Genomic DNA, 23,235 nt, shown 5'->3' with positions numbered 1-23,235 from the left:
ATTTGTGACAAGAAATCTAGATAAAGCTGTTTCCTAACAGAAAATGAGGACTCTTAAAACTTATGATTTGCATCAAGATTTACTCAATATGGCTTATAAATGGACAAAGGTATTTTGTATTTAAAGGTTACTGGAAGGAAACATACAATGTAGAAATTTAAAAATTTTCACCATACTGATCATTCTAATTGATGCTTATAAACCTAAACATAAAAATATATTACACTTAAAGAAGACTGTACTATCCAACAAAATTACAAAAAAAAAATGTTCCAAAGTATTACAGCTGATGTTGCAAGAACAAGAAAGAATCAAACTAGAACGCAGCTGAAATATATTTAAAATCTAGAATCAGTACTGCATTTTGACAGTAAAAATGTGAAAGAACCAGAGGAATTATAAGCAAAAACTATTATAAAAGCTGTATCTGAAATTAAGGTTTACAAGATGGATATGATTCAGGTCCGTATGTGACAGTGGATAGCAGTTAGCTGCCTTCTGTTTCAGGAACAAGCCTTTATAACCAAGGCAATACAGAACAAAAACTGAGGTTTACTACATTTAAAGTCTTATTAAATTTCTAATAAAGGTTTTTTTGTACTAAACCTTCATTCTTACTCCTACAAATTATTCAGAAAATGACCAAGAAAATAAAAAATTTTAAAAGATACACTGCACCCAGATGATAGTGATAATTATGTCCCTAGTTGTATAGATTTATACTTATCAATCTTTATCACAGTAGTGATAATATTTACTCTTCAGTACTGAATGGGGCATATTTGTTGTCTACATGGTGGCTCAGTCAGTCAAGGCTACCTGCAATGCAGGAGACCCAGGTTCCATCCCTGTGTCAGGAAGATCCCCTGAAGAAGAAAATGGCAACCCACTACAGTATTCTTGCCTGGAGAATTCCATGGACAGAGAAGCCTGGCAGGCTACAGTACTTGGGGTCACAAAGAGTGGGACACTACTGAGCAACTTTCACTCACTCATTTAAGACATTACAACAGTGACATTAGGATTTAAATACCTGATTTCAGGATTATATAAATCTTTCCTATTTAACATAAAGGCTGGTCATCTGATCTACACCACCTACATTGCAAGACACTATAGGCAGGGACAGAACTTCACATGCCAAGTTTTGCTAAGTTACTAAGTGACAGAAGGGAAGGCTTCTCAGCTTCCTCTTTCTACAAAGTTCTGGAGAAGGAGTCTTATACATTCCTCCCGAAGGGAAGCAGGTTATCTGATTGGTGAGAGTCTAACAACCACTGAAGCAAGTTTTTGCACAGAGGTTAGATGTGCAGGCTCCTACTTCAGCTGTAAATCCTGCTTTTCTCAGGTAATGGCTAAGAAAACTCATTTTATAAATGAATTCAATAAGACTTCTTTGAGTGCCAGTGTTGTAGTTCTTGAGATATATCAGTGAATAAATCAAAGATCCTTACCCTCAAGGAACTTACATTCCAATGATGGAAAGAGAATAAACATAATGAATAAGGAAACTGAATTGTATGTTAATAGGTGGTAAGTGTTCTACAGGGTAGGGCAAGTAGCAGCAATAAATAATATACAAATAGGTCTCAATTGTGAAGATAATATTTAAGCAAAATTTGAAAGAAGTAAAATAATGAGGTAAGTGGATATTTGAGGGAAAGTCATTTTGGGCAGAGTGAACAGCTGGAGCAAAAATCCTAATGCAGCAAGATCCTGATGTATTTTTTTTTTCGAATAGAGAAGCCAGTGTGAGTGGAGACACGTGAGAGAGAAAGACGGTAGGAAGAGCTCAGAGGACCACAGGACACTGCACTAGTTAGTGTCCTGGCCACTAGTGCAGGGACTCTGGCTTTTATTCTGGATGAAATGTAGACCACTTCTTAGTGTCAAACAGAGCCGTGAAATGGCCTGACACATTTTAAATGGATCCCTCTGACTGTGGTACAGTTTTAAAGGGGGCTTGGGGGCAGAAGTGGCTAGAAACAGAGATGACATTCTCTAATAATTAGAATCCTGTTGGGAAAGAAAGGTAAGTGTTGCACTTCTCAAACTTCTATTGGAACATGCTTTTACTCCAGGCCCAAAATATTTCTGGTGATGGTTAAATTCTATATATATTTTGAAGGCAGAGATGGCATGATTATCCTGACAGTTTGGATACAAAGTGTAAGAGACAAAAAGAAGAGTCAAGGATGACTTGATGCCTTAAGTAATTTACTTACCTTCCCTGGTCCCAGTTTTCCTATCTGTAAAATTACAGAATCAACCTCATCAAACTGTTTAAAAAGTTAAATAATACATGTAAGACAAGGTGTCTAAAATAGTGTCCCAAAGGCTCCTCCTTTCTCCTAGTCCACCAAGCAAAAGATCACTGTACTTTATTTTTCACCATCTTACCCTGAGTAGGGGTATGCAGGGTCACCTTAGGGGGAATGAGCTGATTCTGTTAGCTAATCACTTTTACAATAATAAAAAGACATTACTAGCCTTTGGGTTCTCTAACAATTAGAATCCTTCTGGGAAGGACAGGTAAGTGTTATGATTCTCAAATTTTTCTGTAAACTACTTTTACTCTAGGCCCAAAATAACTGACTTCAAATAGCATTTTAACAGTTTCTATGAAGTAATCAAATTGCTCTGTAATCAGCATCAGTTATTTCTGAAGTACTGAAAGCGTTATTGGCACTTTTGTAAATGATAATACTTGGAGGTTTGTTCAGTTATGAAACAGTAACACAGAATAAGGCACAATGTATATTTGAAGTAAGTTTTAAAACTATCTTATAAGTTTAGGATAAAAGCTTACTAAGTGTCAAATGCTACTTATTTTTCTAACTATAGAAAACTTAGTTAGAAAATTCTAATAAGACAAATTTAGGACAGGAAAAATGTGTGCATGACTTGTGAGAAAATAAAATTTATTACTCAAACAGCCAATCTGAATTAGAATGCAGAATACAGCAACGGGAGTGGCAGGATCCATCATTTGTAGGTAAAGGCACCTTTGATCCAATAAAAAGATCCTAAGCAGTGGTTTCTAGAAAGCACATACCATACTACATAGAAAAACGTTAGGCAAAGTCTGCCAGAATTGCCAACAAAAGTTGTGTGTGTGTGTGTGTGTACTAGTCACTCAGTCGTATCTGACTCTCTGCGACCCCGTAGGCTGTAGCCTCTGTCCAGGGGATTCTCTAGGCAAGGATACTGGAGTGGATTGCCATGCCCCCCTCCAGGGATCTTTCCAACCCAGGGATCAAACCCCGGTCTCCTACATTGCAGGCAGATTCTTTATCATCTGAGCCACCAGAGAAGCCCTAACAAAAGTGGTACATAATTGCTAACTACAGATATTAGGAAGATGTCAACAAGGAAGTAAAACTTGAGATGTAAACTTGCAGGATTCAGAAAGGCAAAGAGGAAGAAACTGACACGGAGATCGCAGCAAAGCACTGGAAACACAACACAAAACCGCCCTCATGAACTTCCCATCTATCAGGAAAGCATAAAGAAATGAAGCAAGATTATATTAAAATGTAGCAACATGATTCTTAAATTTATGTTAAGCATCAGAATAATGTTTCTCTCTTAATCAGCAATTAATAGTTGGCTATAACCACCAGAAACTAATTTGTTAGGAGGAAATAATGAGACCCTCAAGATACTACAAATCACTGTGGAAGTTTAGTGGGGACCCAAAACCCCTCAACAATCCTTTTTTACATCCCGGGAAATACACTACTCCCATTTTCCACATAGGAAAATTCTTAATCACTTTTTGAAGTACCTTTTACTTACCCTGCTACAATCCTTTACCCACCACACTTTAGGAAGTATGGGCAAGATACAGAAGCTAATCAATCACCTAGTCATTAAGCAACTAGCATTCAGCAGGAGCTCTCGTTCAAGGCCAGTCCTTTTTATGCTCTGAATTTCAGTCACTCTTGCCTTCTCTAGGACCTTGTACATGGGGTACTGCCACTACCCCATCCCTCACCCACCACTCACTTTCCTCAAGTACACACATGCTCAAAACTCTCTCACCATAAAAGTACGGGCAAATAAAGAAGCTACAAGTTTAAACCCCTTTTTTCCCTACATCATCTTCTAGCTACTATTTTTTATTTTCTTTACCTCCCAAGCTCACTTAGATAAACCTGGCTGTGATTTATCCTTGCTGTCTCCACCTTTGCCTCCAACAAACTCACTCCTTGACCCAGTGCAACTTGGCTTCTGTCCCTGCGACGCCTTCTACTCTCAAAAAGCCACCAAGGACTTCCTAATTATCTAGAATTAACATAAAAACTAAGAGATTCTCTTACAAAGATTCACTTTCTGAAAGAATCTGAATAATCAGCAGTTTTAAATTTTATCCAGTTTCAAATGCATGGATGTGTACATAACCGTATCACCAAAAAAAGCATTTTAAATTAAAAAGCTGATTACTGCAAAAAGAAAAACAACACTGACCTGCATGGGTACAGGTTCCTTAAGATAATACCCTTCAACAATTTGTTCTTTTCGATAGTGATCTATGATGTCCCCAATGCTGTTAAAATAAAAATTACTAACACTGACATAATTTGTCTCATAAAAATTGCAAGTCTTAAAAATACACACAAACCTTGTTAGCAAGGATTATCTATTTGCAAGTTTTTTTCCAAAGTAAATAGCCAGAATATATTAATAGAATATATGATCATTACAGTCACATTACTTTAGAAAATCAAGAATGTTCCTAATATTGATTTACAGGTCAGAAATACTTGACCCAGAGATTTCAATTTTCCACACACATACTCCAAGCATCACTATATGTGAGAAAAGGATTAAAAGTCCACTGTTTTTTGTTTTTTTTTAAATAAAAATATCTGAGAGATTGAGCAAGAAATGACAGACAAATCACATTTATTTACCAAATAGTGAGTTCAGGTTAAACTTAAGAATTTTTATCATCCAAATGATAATTATCATTGATAATTTATCAAGTTATCATTTACATATTCTGCTTTTATAATAATAAGATCGAGTCATAAGACAAATAGCAGGTGGAAGCAGAAACAAAAGAGGGAGGGAGGGAGGGAGGAAGGAAGAAAGGAGTGGAGAGGGAGGGAGGGAGGGAGGAAGAGCAGGAGCTAATCTCATATGTAGGATTACAGCTACAGCGGGAAAGGCTTATTGATGATTTTGATTAAAATGTTATAAAATATTAATATTTCAAAAATATTACCAATAAAAAACTGAAAATAAATGACATTATATAATGTATTTTAACACAAACTTTAACATGAGTTTTTCTAAGTGTAAAAATGTTTCTCTATAATCAGTTTGCCATTTTACTGTCCTACATATGTAAAACCTAGAATTTTAACCTTTCCTTTAATACACTAGGGGAAAGGATATTTTAGTGACAGCTAGGCAACATTTCTCAAAACATCTTGTTAATTTATCACTTTATTTTTTCATGTTTTTCCTCCTGATCCAATAACTGTTTTATACACACACAGGTGTATATTTATATATAACTGGATATATATTCATCCCTTTTTTTCATAGTTCTTCCTACTGAAAGAATAGTTGAAATATATATATCTTTTATCTTTGGAGATATAAAGATAAATCTTTATATTTATCCCTGATGATAAAATATCTTTGCTATACCACAAAATTATTTCAAATTAAATATAAATAAAGTATAATGTTAAAAAGTAAAACAGGAGACTTGAAAAGATTAATAAAAAAAAGTACAAATGAATATGAACTAAATACCAGAGACAGCATTTAATATGATAGGGTGAGGGGAATAAGACAAGCAAAGAATTTTAAAGGTGAAAAGTAGGAACCAACAATCACAAATAAATACCAGCTTGGGAACAACCTAATATTGTTGGATAACATTATTAGTAAGTTTTAGGTCATTCTTTAACTTTTTTCCTATCAAAATGTCTCACTGATAAAAGACCAATATATTTTCTTTTCTTAGATTAGATGTTCTGTTTTCCTACAGATAATGTATGAACTTACTAACAAATTTGCTGCAAATAACCTGTGCATTAATAATCAAAAAATTATACACATTATTTTGGTAGAAATAAATTATTACTTTATATACATGTTTGACAATGTCTAAAAAATCTTTGGACATGATTACTAAATTATATTAAATGTCTTATAATTTCAAATATTACAGAGTCAGAAATTTTTATATAATTTTGATTCTAATAAACTATTTATGATATTTCAACTCTTTTCACCAAAAGTAAAAGATAACTATAAATTTCTCCCAACTTACCTGTTATAATATCGGCCTCCCATCATAAACTGATTGTTTGGTGTTGGACATATTTTAAACCGCTGAATATTTTCACTGGTCCGAAAATAAAGTGAATAGTCCCCAGGAGTATTATCTGATGGCCTCACGAGAAAACTGCAGACTTGACCAACTGTAAAAATTAATCTGTTAGTTTTATTCCCTAATTATCAAATTAAAAAAGAAAAAGTGTTAAGGAGTAAAATTAAAAATTACATTCAAAAGCATATACAAATTTTCACCAGCTACTGGTTTTATAATAAAAAATCTTAAGGCAATCATTTTTTGTATTTTCTGGTTTATGAGTCACAACCACCCATGATGTTACTTGTCTTTATTAAATAAAAATACAGGGCAGAAGTTTGCAGCAACGACTTCTGGTTAATAATATATATATATATATCTGTCATAACTTGGAAAGAATACTGTAACCACAGGTAGGGGGTACTGGCTAAAACTGCTGCACTGTTTGCAAATCCCATAAGAAGAAAAGTCGAAAAAAAGTTAAAGTAAATTTTACTTTAGCATACTCTGTACTTAATACTTCTGATTAAACATTAAAAAGTCATAATTGTAATAAAATAGTAGGCAAAAACTTATAAAGGTAGATGAAAACTGAAATATTTGTGTACCTAATCAAAATTAATACACATGCACTATATTTCATTTAAAAGGCATGATCTGAAAAAATCATAAGCAGCAAATTATCATATATCAGATATTTCATATTAATTTTAGAGAAGTCTTTTTGACATCTCCAATTAGCAATGACTCTTACCACTAAGATGCTTTCTACCTTTTCTCTGTTTAAGTCCTAATGACATAGGAAAGATCAGAACTTGATTGCTTTTGGGAAAGCACAATGAAAACTCAAAATATCAGATGTTTTTCTGTAAGTTACTAATAGTTCCAATCATCAAGCCAAGTCACTTACTACCAAGTAGTTTTATGTTCAATACAATGAATAGGAACTATTACAAAATTGTGCATGCAAGTGCTTATGTGTACTTTTCAGGGCAGGAAATCACCAGAATCTTAAAAGAGCGCATGACCCAAAGAAAATAAAAACTAATTTAAGAAAATTAAGTTTAGTTCTTTTTTAATTTACATGCCTAAAACAACCGTGAGTGCCTCAGGTATTTGGTGCAAATTCAAAAATATAAACTATATTCAAAATTCAGTAAATTCATTAAAATAAATATCTTGGTGCCACTTTGAAAGCAGATAGGATGTGACTTTGGTTTAGCATTTCATCTGTTACTACCATATGGCATTATCATGTTATTTCTAACCTATATCCTCACAATATAATTGAATACTTAATAAAACTGCCTCAAATGTTTGAGAAGAACAAAGTATTAATTAAATTAAATGTAATGCTTCATGGCTTGAATAGTAACTCAGATAATAGTTTTAAATAATCAGTGGCTTATTCACTGAATACAGAAACTACTGAACTCTGGTCTTTTTTTTTTTTTTAAAGATCTAAGACTTATAAATTACAGATTATTACTTAAACTTGTCCAAAGTCCCTCCAAAGTATGGCTTACTGAAGACATATTTGGTAATTAAATTTTGTCTTAAGTTTTAGTTAGGATAAATGATGGAATACTTTTTCTTTTAAATAATAAACCCACAATACATTCAATTTTTATTTTGCCTATCTCTGTAACAACAGTTTTATGAAATATTAAAACCACAATATATTCAATAAGGCCCGAATGTATAACTCTACAAGTGTATAAAGATAAATTCAAGAACATTTGCTGCACTTAAACAAGAAAATGAAAACATAATATTGCTCTATAGGAGACTGATAATAAATTATGGTATTTATACAATGGAAAGTTTATGGTCATTAAAAAGAATGAAATTTTAAATATGCAGATATGGAATAATCTCCCAAAATATGTATTAAAATGAAAAAAGTGTGTTGCATATTCCTGTGAGAATGTGTGAGGAGGTACATATAAAGGTGTAAGTCACGGTAAGGAAATCAGGCACACACAGACAGAAAACGTCTAGAAATACAGGGAAAAACTCATCTGGCACGACTTCTAGGGAAGACTGTAGGGGCCTGGTCCAGAAAGAAAACACAGCGTGCACTGAATTTTATACTGCATGTTATGTTTTCACCTAAAAAATACCAAAAATACCAATTTCTCTGTGCTGGGCAAGAAATTACAGTATGCATAAAAAAGAAATGAATGCTAAAGGCAAAACACATGATAAGTGTTTTATTCTTTTTAAATAACATTAGAAAAGTAAAGTGAATATACAAGTACCTGTCATTAGTAAATTATAAGCTTCTTGTTTGGAAATTTTCCCATGGAACCATCTTAAAAAGAGAATAAAATATGTAAATCAAAAAGTCTTTTTTGCTGTTAAATAAATCAACACTAAATAACTAACACCATACAGTTAAGTTTAATTCAAGCTGACATAATGAAATAAATGTAATGCAACTGATCAGATGACCTCATTCCTTTGACATTACTATACTGTGTAAACATCTATAAGTTCAACAAAATACAGAAAAATTATGGGCCGTCTAGTATGAAGTACAATTTCCATATTAATTACCAATACAAAAAACAGCATTTATTTTAATTCTGATTACGACAAATTATTATCATAGCTCGTATTCTTTTTCTTCTTTTTATGAGGAGTGGGAGTGGTGCAGGTAAAGCCCACCAAAACGGCCAAAAAAAGATTAGTCAATTCATTTTCTCACACATCTCTCAAAGTGAATTTCCCTGAAAGTGCTCCCTTTTCAGTCAACGTGCTGGACTGCTACTTTACAGAAAGCCAGAAAATAAGATTAAGTGACGAGAAAGAGTAGATATCTGTTTGAACTAATGGCTTATCATATCAGATTGCTAGAATATTTTATATTCTGATACTTAAGACTTTAGAAAATGTTTTAAAAGGCATTATAGCCAAAATCTACTGCATATAATAACTCAAGTATTTAAATAATTTACCTCAAAATAAAATGATATATCTGGGTTTAAAAAATTAATTACTAGTAATTAAATTACTTAAAATCTCTCATGTACCTGTCTTGCCAATTAACACATGTATGTTAATACCAAGCTGACAGTATATTCTCAGGGTCTACAATTATTTTTAATCATGACTGAAAAGAACAAGTTGGAAAGTAAAATACTATAAAATTAAGACATATAAATGCCCTAAAATCCAATGTTACAAGTTTAGAGGCTGTTCACCATTGTTTTATATTATCAACATTATTATTGGTCAGAGTATTAAAAAAAATTGGATTTTTATCTTTTCACATGAATAAAATGTTAAACATTTAAATTCTCTTTTTAATTTTATTCTAACAATTAGCTCGCTAATTCAGATTCCCTGAGGCTTCCAATGCTAAATATGAATATTGAAGAACAAGTATACAATATCTGGAGAAGTCCAGGTTGCCCTAAAGGCAGTAAAGTTCCATACTGCATTCAAGTATGGCCAAAAAGACCATTTATTGCAATGCCAGAGCAAGATTGCTGTACTCTAGGGGACAGCTGATTAGATGACCCTGAAGGCCTATCTTACTTCTACAGCTAGAATAAAAGAGCAAAGGGGAATATAAAGGTGGGGGTGGGATGGGGTGGTGCGCCACAAATGGCGTTTATACAACAAATCGGTAATACCGCTTTCTGAAAGGATTAGATCAGAGTTTCCTCACTCAGGGATTTACTACCTATATGTAAAATTAATCTATTTCAAGCACATGGTTTGTACCAATAACAGAAAAATGGGTCTGTGACCTTAGGGAAGACCTCATTTTAGTAAGAAAAAGGAACATAAATATTGTATAACTATAAACAGAATGTAGAAAATATAATAAAGCACTGTGATAAGTACATGCTGAGGGAATTTTTGGAATAACAGACCACCAATTCTATAGGGTGTATAAGGGAGAAGATAACAGAAGACTTGCTGGCAAGAGTGATAAATGAGTTAAGTCTCTAAGTAAGAACAGGCATACATACATGACTACTGGAAAAACCATAGCCTTAACTAGATGGACCTTTGTTGACAAGTAATGTCTCTGCTTTTTAATATGCTGTCTAGGTTGGTCATAACTTTCCTTCCAAGGAGCAAGCGTCTTTTAATTACATGGCTGCAACCACCATATGCAGTGATTTCAGAGCCCAGAAAAATAAAGTCTGACACTGTTTCCACTGTTTCCCCATCTAGTTGCCATGAGGTGATGGGACCAGATGCCATGATCCTAGTTTTCTGAATGTTGAGCTTAAAAGCCAACTTTTTCACTCTCCTCTTGCACTTTCATCAAGAGGCTCTTTACTTCTTCTTCACTTTCTGCCATAAGGGTGGTGTCATCTGCATATCTGAGGTTACTGATATTTCTCCCAGCAATTTTGGTTTCAGCTTGTGCTTCCTCCAGCCCAGCATTTCTCATGATGTACTCTGCATATAAGTTAAATAAGCAGGATGACAATATACAGCCTTGACGTACTCCTTTTCCTATTTGGAACCAGTCTGTTGTTCCATGTTCAGTTCTAAACTGTTGCTTCCTGACCTGCATACAGATTTCTCAAGAGGCAGGTTTGGTGGTCTGGTATTCCCATCTCTTTCAGAATTTTCCACAGTTTATTGTGATCCACACAGTCAAAGGCTTTGGCATGGTCAATAAAGCAGAAATAGACATTTTTCTGGAATTGTCTTGCTTTTTTGATGATCCAGCGGACGTTGGCAATTTGATCTCTGGTTCCTCTGCCTTTTGTAAAACCAGCTTGAACATCTGGAAGTTCACAGTTCATGTATTACTGAAGCCTGGCTTGGAGAGTTTTAAGCATCACTTTACTTAGCGTGTGAGATACGTGTAATTCTGCGGTAGTTTGAGCATTCTTTGGCATTGCCTTTCTTTGGGATTGGAATGAAAAATATTAAAAAGCAGAGACATTACTTTGTCAACAAAGGTCCGTCTAGTCAAGGCTATGGTTTTTCCAGTGGTCATGTATGGATTTGAGAGTTGGACTATAAAGAAAGCTGAGTGCCAAAGAATTGATGCTTTTGAACTGTGGTGTTGGAGAAGACTCTCAAAAGTCCCTTGGACTGCAAGGAGATCCAACCAGTCCATCCTAAAGGAGATCAGTCCTGGGTGTTCATTGGAAGGACTGATGTTGAAGCTGAAACTTCAATACTTTGGCCACCTGATGCGAAGAGCTGACTCACTGGAAAAGACCTTGATTCTGGGAAAGATTGAGGGCAGGAGGAGAAGGGGACAATAGAGGATGAGAGGGCTGGATTGCATCACTGACTCAATGGACACGGGGTTGGGTGGACTCCCGGAGTTGGTGATGGACAGGGAGGCCTGGCGTGTTGACATTCATGGGGTCGCAAAGAGTCGGACAAGACTGAGCAACTGAACTGAACTGAAGAATAGGCATTGACCAATACAACAGAAGGGAATCTGGCCTAGGAATTAGCTTGAGCAAAGGAGAAAAAACAATGATACACATTCGAAGATCTACAAGCTGGAGAGGAGGATATAAAACTAAAACTGACAAGAGATAGAACTTGTAAGGAAACAAGGGCTGTATCAGGAGAACTTTTCAGACTCTGCTAAGGTAGAAAATCAGATAAGAATTTTCAGTGAAAAAGTAATACAGTCAGATACATGTTTTAAGTGTTTTAGCTGTTGGAAGAAAGGGTTTGAGGAAACTAAAGTGTCAAGCAAAACCAACCGGGAGGTGATCATTACATCAAAGGAATACAGCTAGTTATACCATCTGTTTAGTCTCAAAGAGCACTCCAGGATGTTAATGCGGATGTTCTACTGCCAGTCAACACCTTAAGAGGTTACAGGGAGCTGACAAATACATAAAATAAACCAACAATGCAAATTTATCTTATGCTAAATACCAAATGAGTAGAAAATTATGAAGTTCATAAAATGAAAAAATCACAATGATATTAAATTATAAAAAAAAAATAGATTTCCCAATGCAAGTGGGAGTCACAATTTACACTTAGAAAACTGGACATGGCCTGAGATATGTACTGGTATTTGATCTCTTTTTTTCCCCTTTTTAAAAAGAATCCATGGTATGATTTTAAAAGAGACAAAAATCTACCTTTCTCGCTTCTCTTGGAAATCAGGAGGCTTTCGTTAACACTAGGTTCCTAAACTTTGACACATTAGTGAGTGCATGCAGCTCACTGCAGCAAACATTTGCTAGTTTGACTTCCTCTGTGTGTGCTCAGTCGTTTCAGTCGTGTCCGACTCTTTGCGACCCCATGGACTGTAGCCCACTGGGCTCCTCTGTCCCTGGGATTTTCCAGGCAAGAATACTGGAGAGGGTTGCCATTTCCTCCTCCAGGGGATCTTCCCAACCCAAGGATTAAACCCACGTCTCCTGCATTGCAGGCAGAATCTTTACCCACTGAGCCACCTGGAAAGCCACTGACTTCCTAGCCTTCCCTAATGCAAAGAATGAATGTTAATTTCCATTTATCACTTTTGCAGTATATAAAAAATTAGAGTAGGGAAATACTGTAATAGAAATTACAGTATGGAAATAGTTCCATGTACCTTAATTGCTATCAAAGAGGGAAAATAAGAAAGATTAAGATTATAGTAAGTTGAGAAAAATGGGAATACATACACCTGACTCAGTTCATCTGCTTTCATTATCTGTATGCATCCTCTAACAATAATTAGAATTTGTAACTCCTCACATAGGTAGTGAGAAGACCTCAAAATAGTACAATAAACCAAGTACAGTCTCACTGATGGAGCCTACCTTAGCAGCTACATAGAACAATAAGGAAAATGAACTCAGAAAATATCTCATGCTTCACTTAAAGAAGACTGGACGCTAAATTAGATAACTGAAAGCACATTATTTGGCTTAATGTTTTCATGTTCTAACGGTTAGAACAGAATAAACAAACACTTGAGAAACAAATCTTCAATGCTACCTATAACTGCCGACAGAAGGTAAGAAAAAGTATTCCACTGAAAACACATTAGAAGATTAACAGTCACTTAAAATAATATGAGTAAAACAGAATTGGGATTAAGAGGTAAGGTCTTTAAAGGAAACATATTTACAAATAAATATTAAATGGGATGAGAAGGACACTGAAAAAGATCTTCAAGGACACTAATAAATGAGAGCACAGCTGAAACCCCATGTGGAATGATGCCTTGTAAGAGCAACTAATAAGGGAAGAATGTGGCAAGCAGTAAGTGTAGTAATGCCTGATCTTTGAATCAGCCCTTATAAGATACTTAAAATCTGTCTTAAAAAAATTATAAAAACAAAGTCCTTGCAGAATCTTATTAATATGGTAAAGAACTGTAATTCAGGGAAAAGTTCTCTGACTTTAAAAAAACAAAACAAAAACTGAACTATAAAGTACATAAAAGATATGGCAACAAAAAGAAATACTAAGAAGTAATCAACAAGAAAACAAAGTGTGAGGAATTATGATATTCATAATGTTATTAATGTATTGTTTACTGTTAATCAAAAAGTCATTAGTCTGGTGATCTAAGAACTGTATGTAGGTATAAGCCATCTTCATTATCACTAGGTCCTTAAGAAAATAGAAATCAATTCTTGAGTCAAATAAATTTTTAAAACAGCTCAAAAAATATCACTTTTCTTCTAAAACATTTTTAGATCAAAGTTTTCCAATTAGTAATTGTACATTATATTTTTTCCTTTTAATAATTAGCACAAACTTACATTTTGCCTTCATGTGGATCTTCTTCCCGGCCCTAAAGGGGAAGACATTAAGACAGTATTTTATGTATGTATTGATAAAATTAATAAAATTGTATCCTCAAATATATCTACACCCTGACCTTCATATTTATTTATGTATATACAGGAAAAGGTGCTTCTGTTTATGAAAAGTCTTTTCAAAACTCTTCCCCTTCGTCCTTCTCTCTCTCTGTGATTATTCTAATCCAGGCACTTTTCCTTCCTTTTCTGAAACTATTAACAGTAGCCCAACTAGTGTAACTACCTCTGTGCCCCACACCACTCCAATATGGATTCATCAGTTTCAACTTCAACTCTGCCCTGCATTAAGAAACATCAAACAAAACTAACAAATTTTAAAAACAAGACCTTTAATACTTCTCTACTGCCTACAATTCCTCACTTTACAACCAGAATCCTTTATCATATGACTCAAGGCTACGTTTTCTACCTCATTTCTCTTTTGGTATCTATATACTGTAACCATGGTATACAGAGGCACATAAACTGCCTCTTTGCTAATCTACATTCTCCCACCACTGTAGCCTGTTCTTTGTTACTTAGAATGCCCTTTCCACTCACTACTTCCCTAGGTATTAGTTAAAACCTAAACTGTGTACGCAGGATCTCTCAAACACAGTGCCTACTCTATAACACTGCGTCCCTAAAACATATATGAACTTTTACTCTGAATAGAAAAGACAACTTTCTTTTATAATCTCTTGAACTTTACCTTACTCTATTAGATTCTGCTATAATAACTGGGTGATATTAATTTCATTATCGTGGCTATACGCATCTTAAGACCTTAGTCATTCTTTGTTAATACCAACTACCACCAAACCACTAGCACAAAGCTGGGCATATAATTCTCACTGAATATCTGTTGAATTGTAGTCCTAATACCCAGCCAGTATACTGTGGCATCAAGTTTCCATTGAATAATAAAGGTAAGAATAGAAAAATGGACTAAGTATATGTAGATTTATTAATACTTCTCTCAATTTGGTCCTCACTCAAATATCTAACCAAAGTAAAATCAAACACTTGCTAAATGCCTTCTATACTACAAAACACTTAAAAAAAAAGACATAAAAACAAAATACATTATTTTCTTACCCAGAGTTAATTATATAAGATTTTTACAGAGTAAATTTATTTTACAATGTAATGGGATACAAAGTTAACAAGGTGCTATGGAAACACAGGAGGAAACAATTTAGCCTCAGAAAGCATAAAATCTCTCTAAAAGAAAAGGCAACATCTGAGCTGAACTGAGAGACAATCATATTTCACACATCAGTCCAGCAGGGTAGGAGTGTCAAGGAAGATGGAAAACAACTGGCATAGAGACAGCCGTTCATTCAGCAAACACTGATTGACTGCCTCTACTTCAAGGCATTATTCTGGGCACTGGCGACACATCACTGAATCAGAGACAGAAATCCTCAGAGAGCTTATATTCTAGAATTAAGACTAACAGAACACATGTGCCTGGAGAATGGTAATCAAAATTAGAATGTCAAAGTGGAAAATCTCTCAAATCTAACTACCAAACCACCTGTCTGAAATCTAGATAATCACCAAATGGCTCTTTAACCTTCAAGGATTAACTATGTTCCAATAAAGACCATTACGAAAAATCATTCTAAATATTGGAGAAAAACTGTAATTTTAATTTGGGATTATTCCACTACTAATTCAAAGTATGACCATATTCACTTTTTTTTTTTGACCATATTCATTTTTAACAGCCACATTACATTGTTAACTCATATTGGACTGTTAACTTGTTCTTTTTTTCTTTCCTTTTATGTTAGGTCATGTCTCCTTATCTCAAACAGGATTTTTTTTTTTTTCCTGTATTCATCGGGTAATTTTCACTTATCCTTATTCAAATTTGTCTTGTTAAATTTGACCCAGAGTCCCAAGAGCTTGAAAGAAAAGTTTAACTATACTTCAATTCCTTTAAATAATCAGCATAATGAGGGTAGGTGTGTTACAACAGGAAGAAAATTCAACATACTGTGAAGCAGCTTTTTAGTAAAACTAACCTAGATAGTAAGATTCTTCAGTTTGAACATGCCTTGCCCATAGAGAATAAATACCTCTTCTGCTATAGAAGATAGAATTCTAATCTAGGCCTTAGTTCTAATCCCAACTCTTCTACCTAAGTAACGATGTGACTATGAGTATGGAACATATCATACCATTTCCTCAACTCTTCCCACTTTTCCTCAGTATGTTTTACTTCTACATATCAAGATCTGGCTAGACAGACAAGAGAATTAATAGTAAAGAAAAATATTCTCCACTGCCGTCCTCCTGGAACAGTAATCAGAGCACAGGTTTCAGCATATTACCAGGTTCAAGGCATAATTTAAAAGTAGTCACTCTGAAGGTTGTGAAAAGAATAACAGAAAACCATTCCATCCTGCTGGACAAATCCAAATGAGTGAATTCCTAAACTATAATACAACGTTTAATATGTTTCGGTGATACTCAATACTGTATTTGAAGTGGAAACGCTGCTTGAATGCTGATCTGTATCTAAAAATGCATATGTAGAATTATTTATACTGTGTCTAAGACTGCTGATAATGTACTTGGTGATGACACTGAAAACAAGTCAAATATTCAAAATATAAAACCATGTGATAATATATGTGTAATGTAACTAAATTTCTCCAAGGTTACTAGAAAATTATACAGATATTTGGGAGATAAAGAATCTGAAAGCAAACGTGTGCAACCATTTGAGATTCCACGGTTAGTCTGACATAACATCATTTATGAGGAAGACCAAGAAGACTTTTAAGAAGGGATACAAACAAGCACAAACATTAATACGTTTTTAATTCTTAGAAACTCATGAAAACTTTCTGAAAATTGGCAGCTACAGAATGATGTGGTTAACTCGGATGTGCTCTTTACAAATAAACAGCATTTACCAACAGCAAATGCATTTTAATGAAAAACTACTTGCACTGATGAATTAAGGTTTTTCATAAAAGAAGTATATCTATAGCTGATTTCCCTGATTATGGGTAAGTTTCAAATTTAAGAAGTATTTAAAGTTTTGAGAAGGAGAAGAAAAAAATAAAACTTACCACCTCTTCTACTAAGTCTTCAACAATAAGACCTTGTTCATCTGTTCTTAGATTTGTAACCCACATCCATCCATCTTCTAATTCGTTATGAACAATGAACATATCTCCTTTTAAGAAACTGAAAATAGTAATTATGAAGTTATCAAAATTAAGTGAAATCTTGAAACATGGAAATTTATATGATCATATACCACATCATAGAGATAATACTATAAAAATGCAAGGTGTTAAAGTCAAATACCCTAGATTCTTGTTCTGTTTCTGTCATTATTTATACGTAAAACTTTGAAGATATTTATAAATTTCATCATGTGTAAAATGGGTTTAACAATGGTAACTGTACTACCTATATCACTGGATTATTATTAGACTCAAACTGGAATTTATGTGGACAGTAATTATACATATATTACAGCTTTGGGGGTGTAACTACAAGAAAACTGAAGTTTAAAATTTAAGTTTCAATGTTATTACTCTTTCAAAAGTAATTTAAACTAAAATTATAAACATTAACTCATTCCACATACACAAGTTATTTATAAAAAGTTTATTTTAAATAAGCATAATTAGCCTTACCACACAGATGCTTATGAAACTAAACATTTCTCTCATTAAAAAAAAATAGGATTTATTTAATTCACTCAGCTATCCACGGTACAACAAGTACAGCACTCTTTCTCCAAAAGTGGAACCAAGGGGTATGAAAATGCATGCATGTTTTTTCTGTCATCAATATCCAAGTGAAGGGATATATATATACACACAGACAATATAGTTTATTTTCATTGCTGTCTAGATGTTTTCAATCTTTACCCAATCACAGAACTAAAAAATTGTTAATGTATTTCATCAATATAAAACCCATTAAGAATTCCTTGAACTTTTCCTTTTAGGCTTGAACAAATGCTTTTGAGTGATTAAGATTTTAAGATTGATTGGATGCTACCACTAACCCTGTATCTGTATCATTATCTGTCATATATATGTATTTACTTAATCAATTTTCCTTTCAATCTTAATATTCAAACCAAATATTCAAACTTAATAAACAAACCAAAGTTGTAGTAAGTAAATCTCTTCTCATGTCTTTGAAAACTTTGTTTTTCTCTAGACTATCTGAAGCTTCATTGTTACTTGGAGTAGTTCAAGAATAAAAACTGTTCATCACACTTGAAATACACTCTTTGAATAGCACAGAATACTGCATTCTACCTTGATTCTAAAGGTCTTAACAGTGACCAGTATTTTACTACCTGAAAGGTGGCAGACATAACCACTTAGCCAAATAAATTGTTCTTTTCTAGACCAAATAGATACATTAAGAAAATAATCATGAGTAAGTAAAAAGGGAGTGCCTATGGATAAGAAGTCAAAGAGAAAAGAGAAATGTCATGTTTCATTTTTGGTCAAATGCAGTCATAAGAGTTTTTTAAGTTGTTTACTTCTTTTATTGCTGTTATACTACCAACTTTTTATGATGCAAAAAAAAGAAAAAGAAAATAAAAAACTTACTAGCAGCTAGTAATATAACATAACATAATCCTAAGATTCATTATGTATTATTTTTCATTTTTCTTCAAAACAGGTTAAAGTGCTTTATTAAATTTTATTAATCTTCAGATATTTTTCCTTAAAAAAAAAAAAAAAAAAAAAAACACTTCTCAGTTATTTGTGTGTGTTAGTTGCTCAGTCATGTCTGACTCTTTGCAACCCTATGGAGCCCACCAGGCTCCTCTGTTCATGGGATTTTTCAGGCAAGAATATTGGAGTGTGTTGCCATTTCCTTCTCCATGGGATCTTGCCAATGAAAGAATCAAACCCAGAACTCCGCACCGCAGGCAAACTCTTTACTGTCTGAGACACACCAAGGAACCCCTCTCAGGTATATACAAATTTAAAATGACTCACAACTTCATACATACTAAGTCATTCTAATTTGTGTTTAAAATTTTCACCTACCTAGATCAGAAGTATTCAACTTTTGGAAGGTCTCTCAGGACCCATTTACACTTTTAAAAATTGATTCCCTAACAGGTTTTCTCATTCATTCATTTAGATGAATTATCTATCTATTGGTGTTTACCATATCAGAGTTCAAAATGTAAATATTTAAAAATATTTATTAACTCCTTTAAAATATCAACATACCCCATTATCATGATAATACAAAAAGTAATTATAATTTTTACAAGTTCAGTAAGAATATTATTGTCTTGCATTTTTGCACATGTCTAGCTTAACTGAAAACTACTGGATTCTCCTGTTTCTGTATTCAGTCTTTGCTATACAGTTTTTTTGCTTATAGTATATGAGGAAAATGTGGCTTTACACAAATTCGTAGCTGTGAAAGGGATGAGTATATTAATAGCCTTTCAGATAACTATAGATAGTCTACGACATTAAACCTAAAACTTGACAGTAGTACTTTCTTGCAGGTTGGTTATAATGTGGAATCTTAAACTACGCATCTATCAACTTCCTGTCCCACTCCAATAACATTTATTGGTCTGTTTTACCCTTTGAGTAGATCTTTTGCCCAGCCATAATTTGGTAACACCATGCATTGATCACTTAGAAAATACTGTTTCACTGAGCTATGCAGAACCATCCATATATAAATATGTTATACAGTATCAAAACATTACATTCTTCAGTATCACCACCAATCTTGTCAGAAAAGTCATGAAGTATCTAGGAAGCTGTCAAACTCCTGATGGCAAATATAGGGTATCCAAAATTCTCATTTTTCCCTGAAAGCTCAAATTGTCATTGGCAACAAATACTGCCTGTTATTCCTCTTAAAAAAAGGTCAGATACTCAAGTCTGAATAACTCTAATTTGCCTGTCAGTTATTCTCTCAAGTGAAAATGGTGTGCACAAAAAAGGTAGCCAGTTCAGCTTTCAATGTACCTCTTTTCCTCAAAACATTGAACTCTGGTATACAGTAGAGGTGCTTTGTGAGTATGTCCCATCTCATCACAAAGATATTAAAAAGATATGTAGCCATAGGGTGAGATTTAGAAAATAAATATGCTTTCGTATCTCGCCAAGAACAGTCATAAGTGAAACCAGTGATTTTGTTTAACCGCAAGTGTGGGGCAGTGAAAAACACTATATATTTGTTACACTGTCTTGATTCGTGCTAAGGCACCAACAGTTTTACTGTCTTTGGCTTTTAGTACCTTCCAAAAGTTATGACTACATTTTAAATGCTGCTGTTGATTTCCATGAGAAGCTTTAACTCAGGGCCAGCAATTATCCAAAGTAGCGTTAACATTTTACAAGTAAGAAACAAATCAGAAAGCTGGTAGCTTACAGAAAGATATAGATAATTTGATAACTGATTACCAAATTACATAGTAAATTTGATAATTATCAATTCATATAATAAATCAAATTCTACAGACATAATAAAAACAAACTATAAATTATATAATAAAAAAACAAAATTTACTATGTTCTATAGTTTTATACCATTAATAACAATTAAAATTATTCACTCATAATGTAAAATAAAAATTAAATCATCACTTGAGTAACATTTACAGATGAGGCATAAATGTCATGTAATAAAAATTAAAACAGTACCGAATATAATAGAACTCTCCTTACTTTGTAAGATAGTCTAATAAAAGCTAAGCTATTTCTCCTGTCATCTTCACTGTAGCTTCTCTGATCCAAATCCACAGTCTGAACAGATATGCCAACACAGGGAGACAGGAACAATGGACTTTAACATTAAAGACATGCTTTGCTGGACGCTATTTCCTCAATTTCCAAAACTTTCCTAGTCCAAGAGCTACAAATTTTCAAAGTCTGTTTCAAATGCCTATAAATGAAAATATATTATAAAATACCTTATTTCATCAGTGTCTGGTACTTTTGTGTAAGGGAGAATGGCTCGGACACGCCTTCTATCTTCTACTGGCTAGAAACCATAAAAAAATTGATTTACAGAAGAAAACTTTTCTATGTCAAAGTCAAACTGGGTATGTCCACATAAAAAGTCAATAAAAATCCACATTATAGAATCCTAGGATCAAACTATTTTTTGCTGGGGCTCTAAAAATCCAAATTCTAGAAATGCTCATCTTGTTATGTTTTTGTTTTTACAAAAATTCTTTTAACAGTATAACCAATATGTTTTTAATCAGGTATTATGAGTTATCACTTAATTTTAAATAAACCCCAGAACATATAAAATAAGCTTTCTCCAATGATGCATAAGACATTTCAGAATCTCAGAGCAACTTCAGCATTAGTACTATGAAATCAGTAATTACTCCTCACTTACTAAGAAATATATGTTAGGGTATCATCATACAGTATGATAAAAAATCTAGTAAATACAAAGTAAAATCACTCTTTTTTAAAAGAAGTTGCTAATTTTGGTCTGACACTACAACCAAAATTAAATTTTGAATTATATTATAATAAACATCATGAGACACTGAACAAGAGCTAATCCTATTAGTAAAGTGAAATAAAAAAGTTTTGAAAGACATTTCACTTGCCTCTGGTGGTGCAACTGGATAAAGCAGTTTTTCTCCTTTAAGCAAACAGGAAACATGACTGTAATAACCTATTAGGTCTGACAAAGAAGAAAAACGTCTTCCCCCAATGTAGTAATCTCCACACATAGCAATAATCCTATTTGTACAGGAAAAAACATACAATATAAGAAAAAACTTTATAGTCAATTTTTAAGACCAAGTTCCACAGAAATTAGAAATCTGTAATTCTCATACTTTTCCTTTACCTACATCCCTGTATTAAAATACCACTTAATACCTTCACCATATGCAAATTACTTGAAGCTATTTCTTTTTGAAAAGATATATGCATACATTTGAAATGAAATACATATCTTGACTTATAAACCTCAAGTACTTAATTCATTAAAATATTTATAAATCCATCCTCAGACATCTCTCCTTACTGTCCACATTTAAGACAAAAGAGCAATTTTAATAATTTTCTTAGGCTAAAAAAGTAGCTTACAGAGCTCTTGAAATATTTAGAGTATAATAATTTCACATCCCACGTGTGTGATGATAGTACTTTTAAAGTCTATTTTAAAATCTAAAAATTAAGGGTATACAAACACTTTATCATTTAACTTTACAGGCACTAGGTGATCTTTTTCAATATCTCCCATAAAAATGAAATCAAAGACAAAACTATATGTAAATATATTGATACAGACTTTTACAGCTGTACTTGAAAATCCAGATAACTGATTAAAGGAATGAATGTCTGGAAAGAGTTTCAGAACAGAAAAGGTAAAATGAAGTAAAGGGCACTTTTAAAACAGTTTCTGCATTTTCTATTACTCAGTGATCTGAAAGTATACATTTCCTTTATTTCTGCTTTACCAAAGTTTCCTTGTAACTCTTTGTACTTTAAAAGCAGTAACTATATTTATGATCAGCACAAAAAAAGTCCAATAATACGGTTTTTAAACAAAAATGTATGCATTAATAATATCTACTCTAAAACACTTATTAAATCATTTAATTGAAAACACATTTCTTTATCCATTATTTAAATGTCACTAAAGCGGGTGTATTTATGAATACTACAGCAAAACAGCTGTAGGACGTAGCCTCATAATAGGAATAAAGACTTACCTAAAATGGTTGACAACGTTCGTCTGGCTGAGAAAAGAAAGCACAAAGGACCCTGGCCTCCGATCACTCTCTCTTATAAGGTAACTGCCGGACTTCCCTGCCTGCCTGAGGCGTTCTTCTGCCATAGTTCTATCAAGTTTTCCATGATACCACCTAAGAAAGAAAGTTAAAACATTAGAATAAAAACAGAAACCATAAAATTACTATGGTAGTTGAAAAACATACGAAAGACTTTGCATACCTACATGTAACAAACATTTACATTTTATTCTGAAACATTCATTCCAATTTTAACTCAATTATTTTTAATTTCCTAGTCTCTCAAAAATAATGAACTCATTTACTCATTTTTTAATCTGTTCTATAAGCTCAGGCTTAACCAAACACCTCACATATTCACCTCTTCTATTTCTGCCCATCTCTCGAACCCC

The 23,235-nt window shown here is 33.4% G+C and overlaps 1 protein-coding gene across 1 annotated transcript in view; it reads right to left on the bottom strand.

Annotated features, from left to right (window-relative positions):
* The window catches only part of RASA1 (RAS p21 protein activator 1), a 108,925-nt gene that overhangs the window by 28,294 nt on the left and 57,396 nt on the right, over window positions 1-23,235 (bottom strand). The window contains exons 2-9 of the mRNA XM_065919114.1: window positions 22,805-22,957; window positions 21,685-21,824; window positions 21,032-21,098; window positions 17,175-17,292; window positions 14,047-14,078; window positions 8,596-8,648; window positions 6,293-6,443; window positions 4,471-4,549 (exon numbers count right to left, since the gene is read on the bottom strand). Coding sequence (XP_065775186.1) covers window positions 4,471-4,549; window positions 6,293-6,443; window positions 8,596-8,648; window positions 14,047-14,078; window positions 17,175-17,292; window positions 21,032-21,098; window positions 21,685-21,824; window positions 22,805-22,957 — 793 coding nt within the window. The remainder of the gene's footprint in view (window positions 1-4,470; window positions 4,550-6,292; window positions 6,444-8,595; window positions 8,649-14,046; window positions 14,079-17,174; window positions 17,293-21,031; window positions 21,099-21,684; window positions 21,825-22,804; window positions 22,958-23,235) is intronic.

Source organism: Muntiacus reevesi, chromosome 1 (genome assembly GCF_963930625.1).
Source record: "Muntiacus reevesi chromosome 1, mMunRee1.1, whole genome shotgun sequence".
NCBI lineage: Eukaryota > Metazoa > Chordata > Mammalia > Artiodactyla > Cervidae > Muntiacus > Muntiacus reevesi.
The sequence above is the reverse complement of the archived record's forward strand: the minus strand, read 5'-3'. Positions and strand labels throughout refer to the sequence as shown.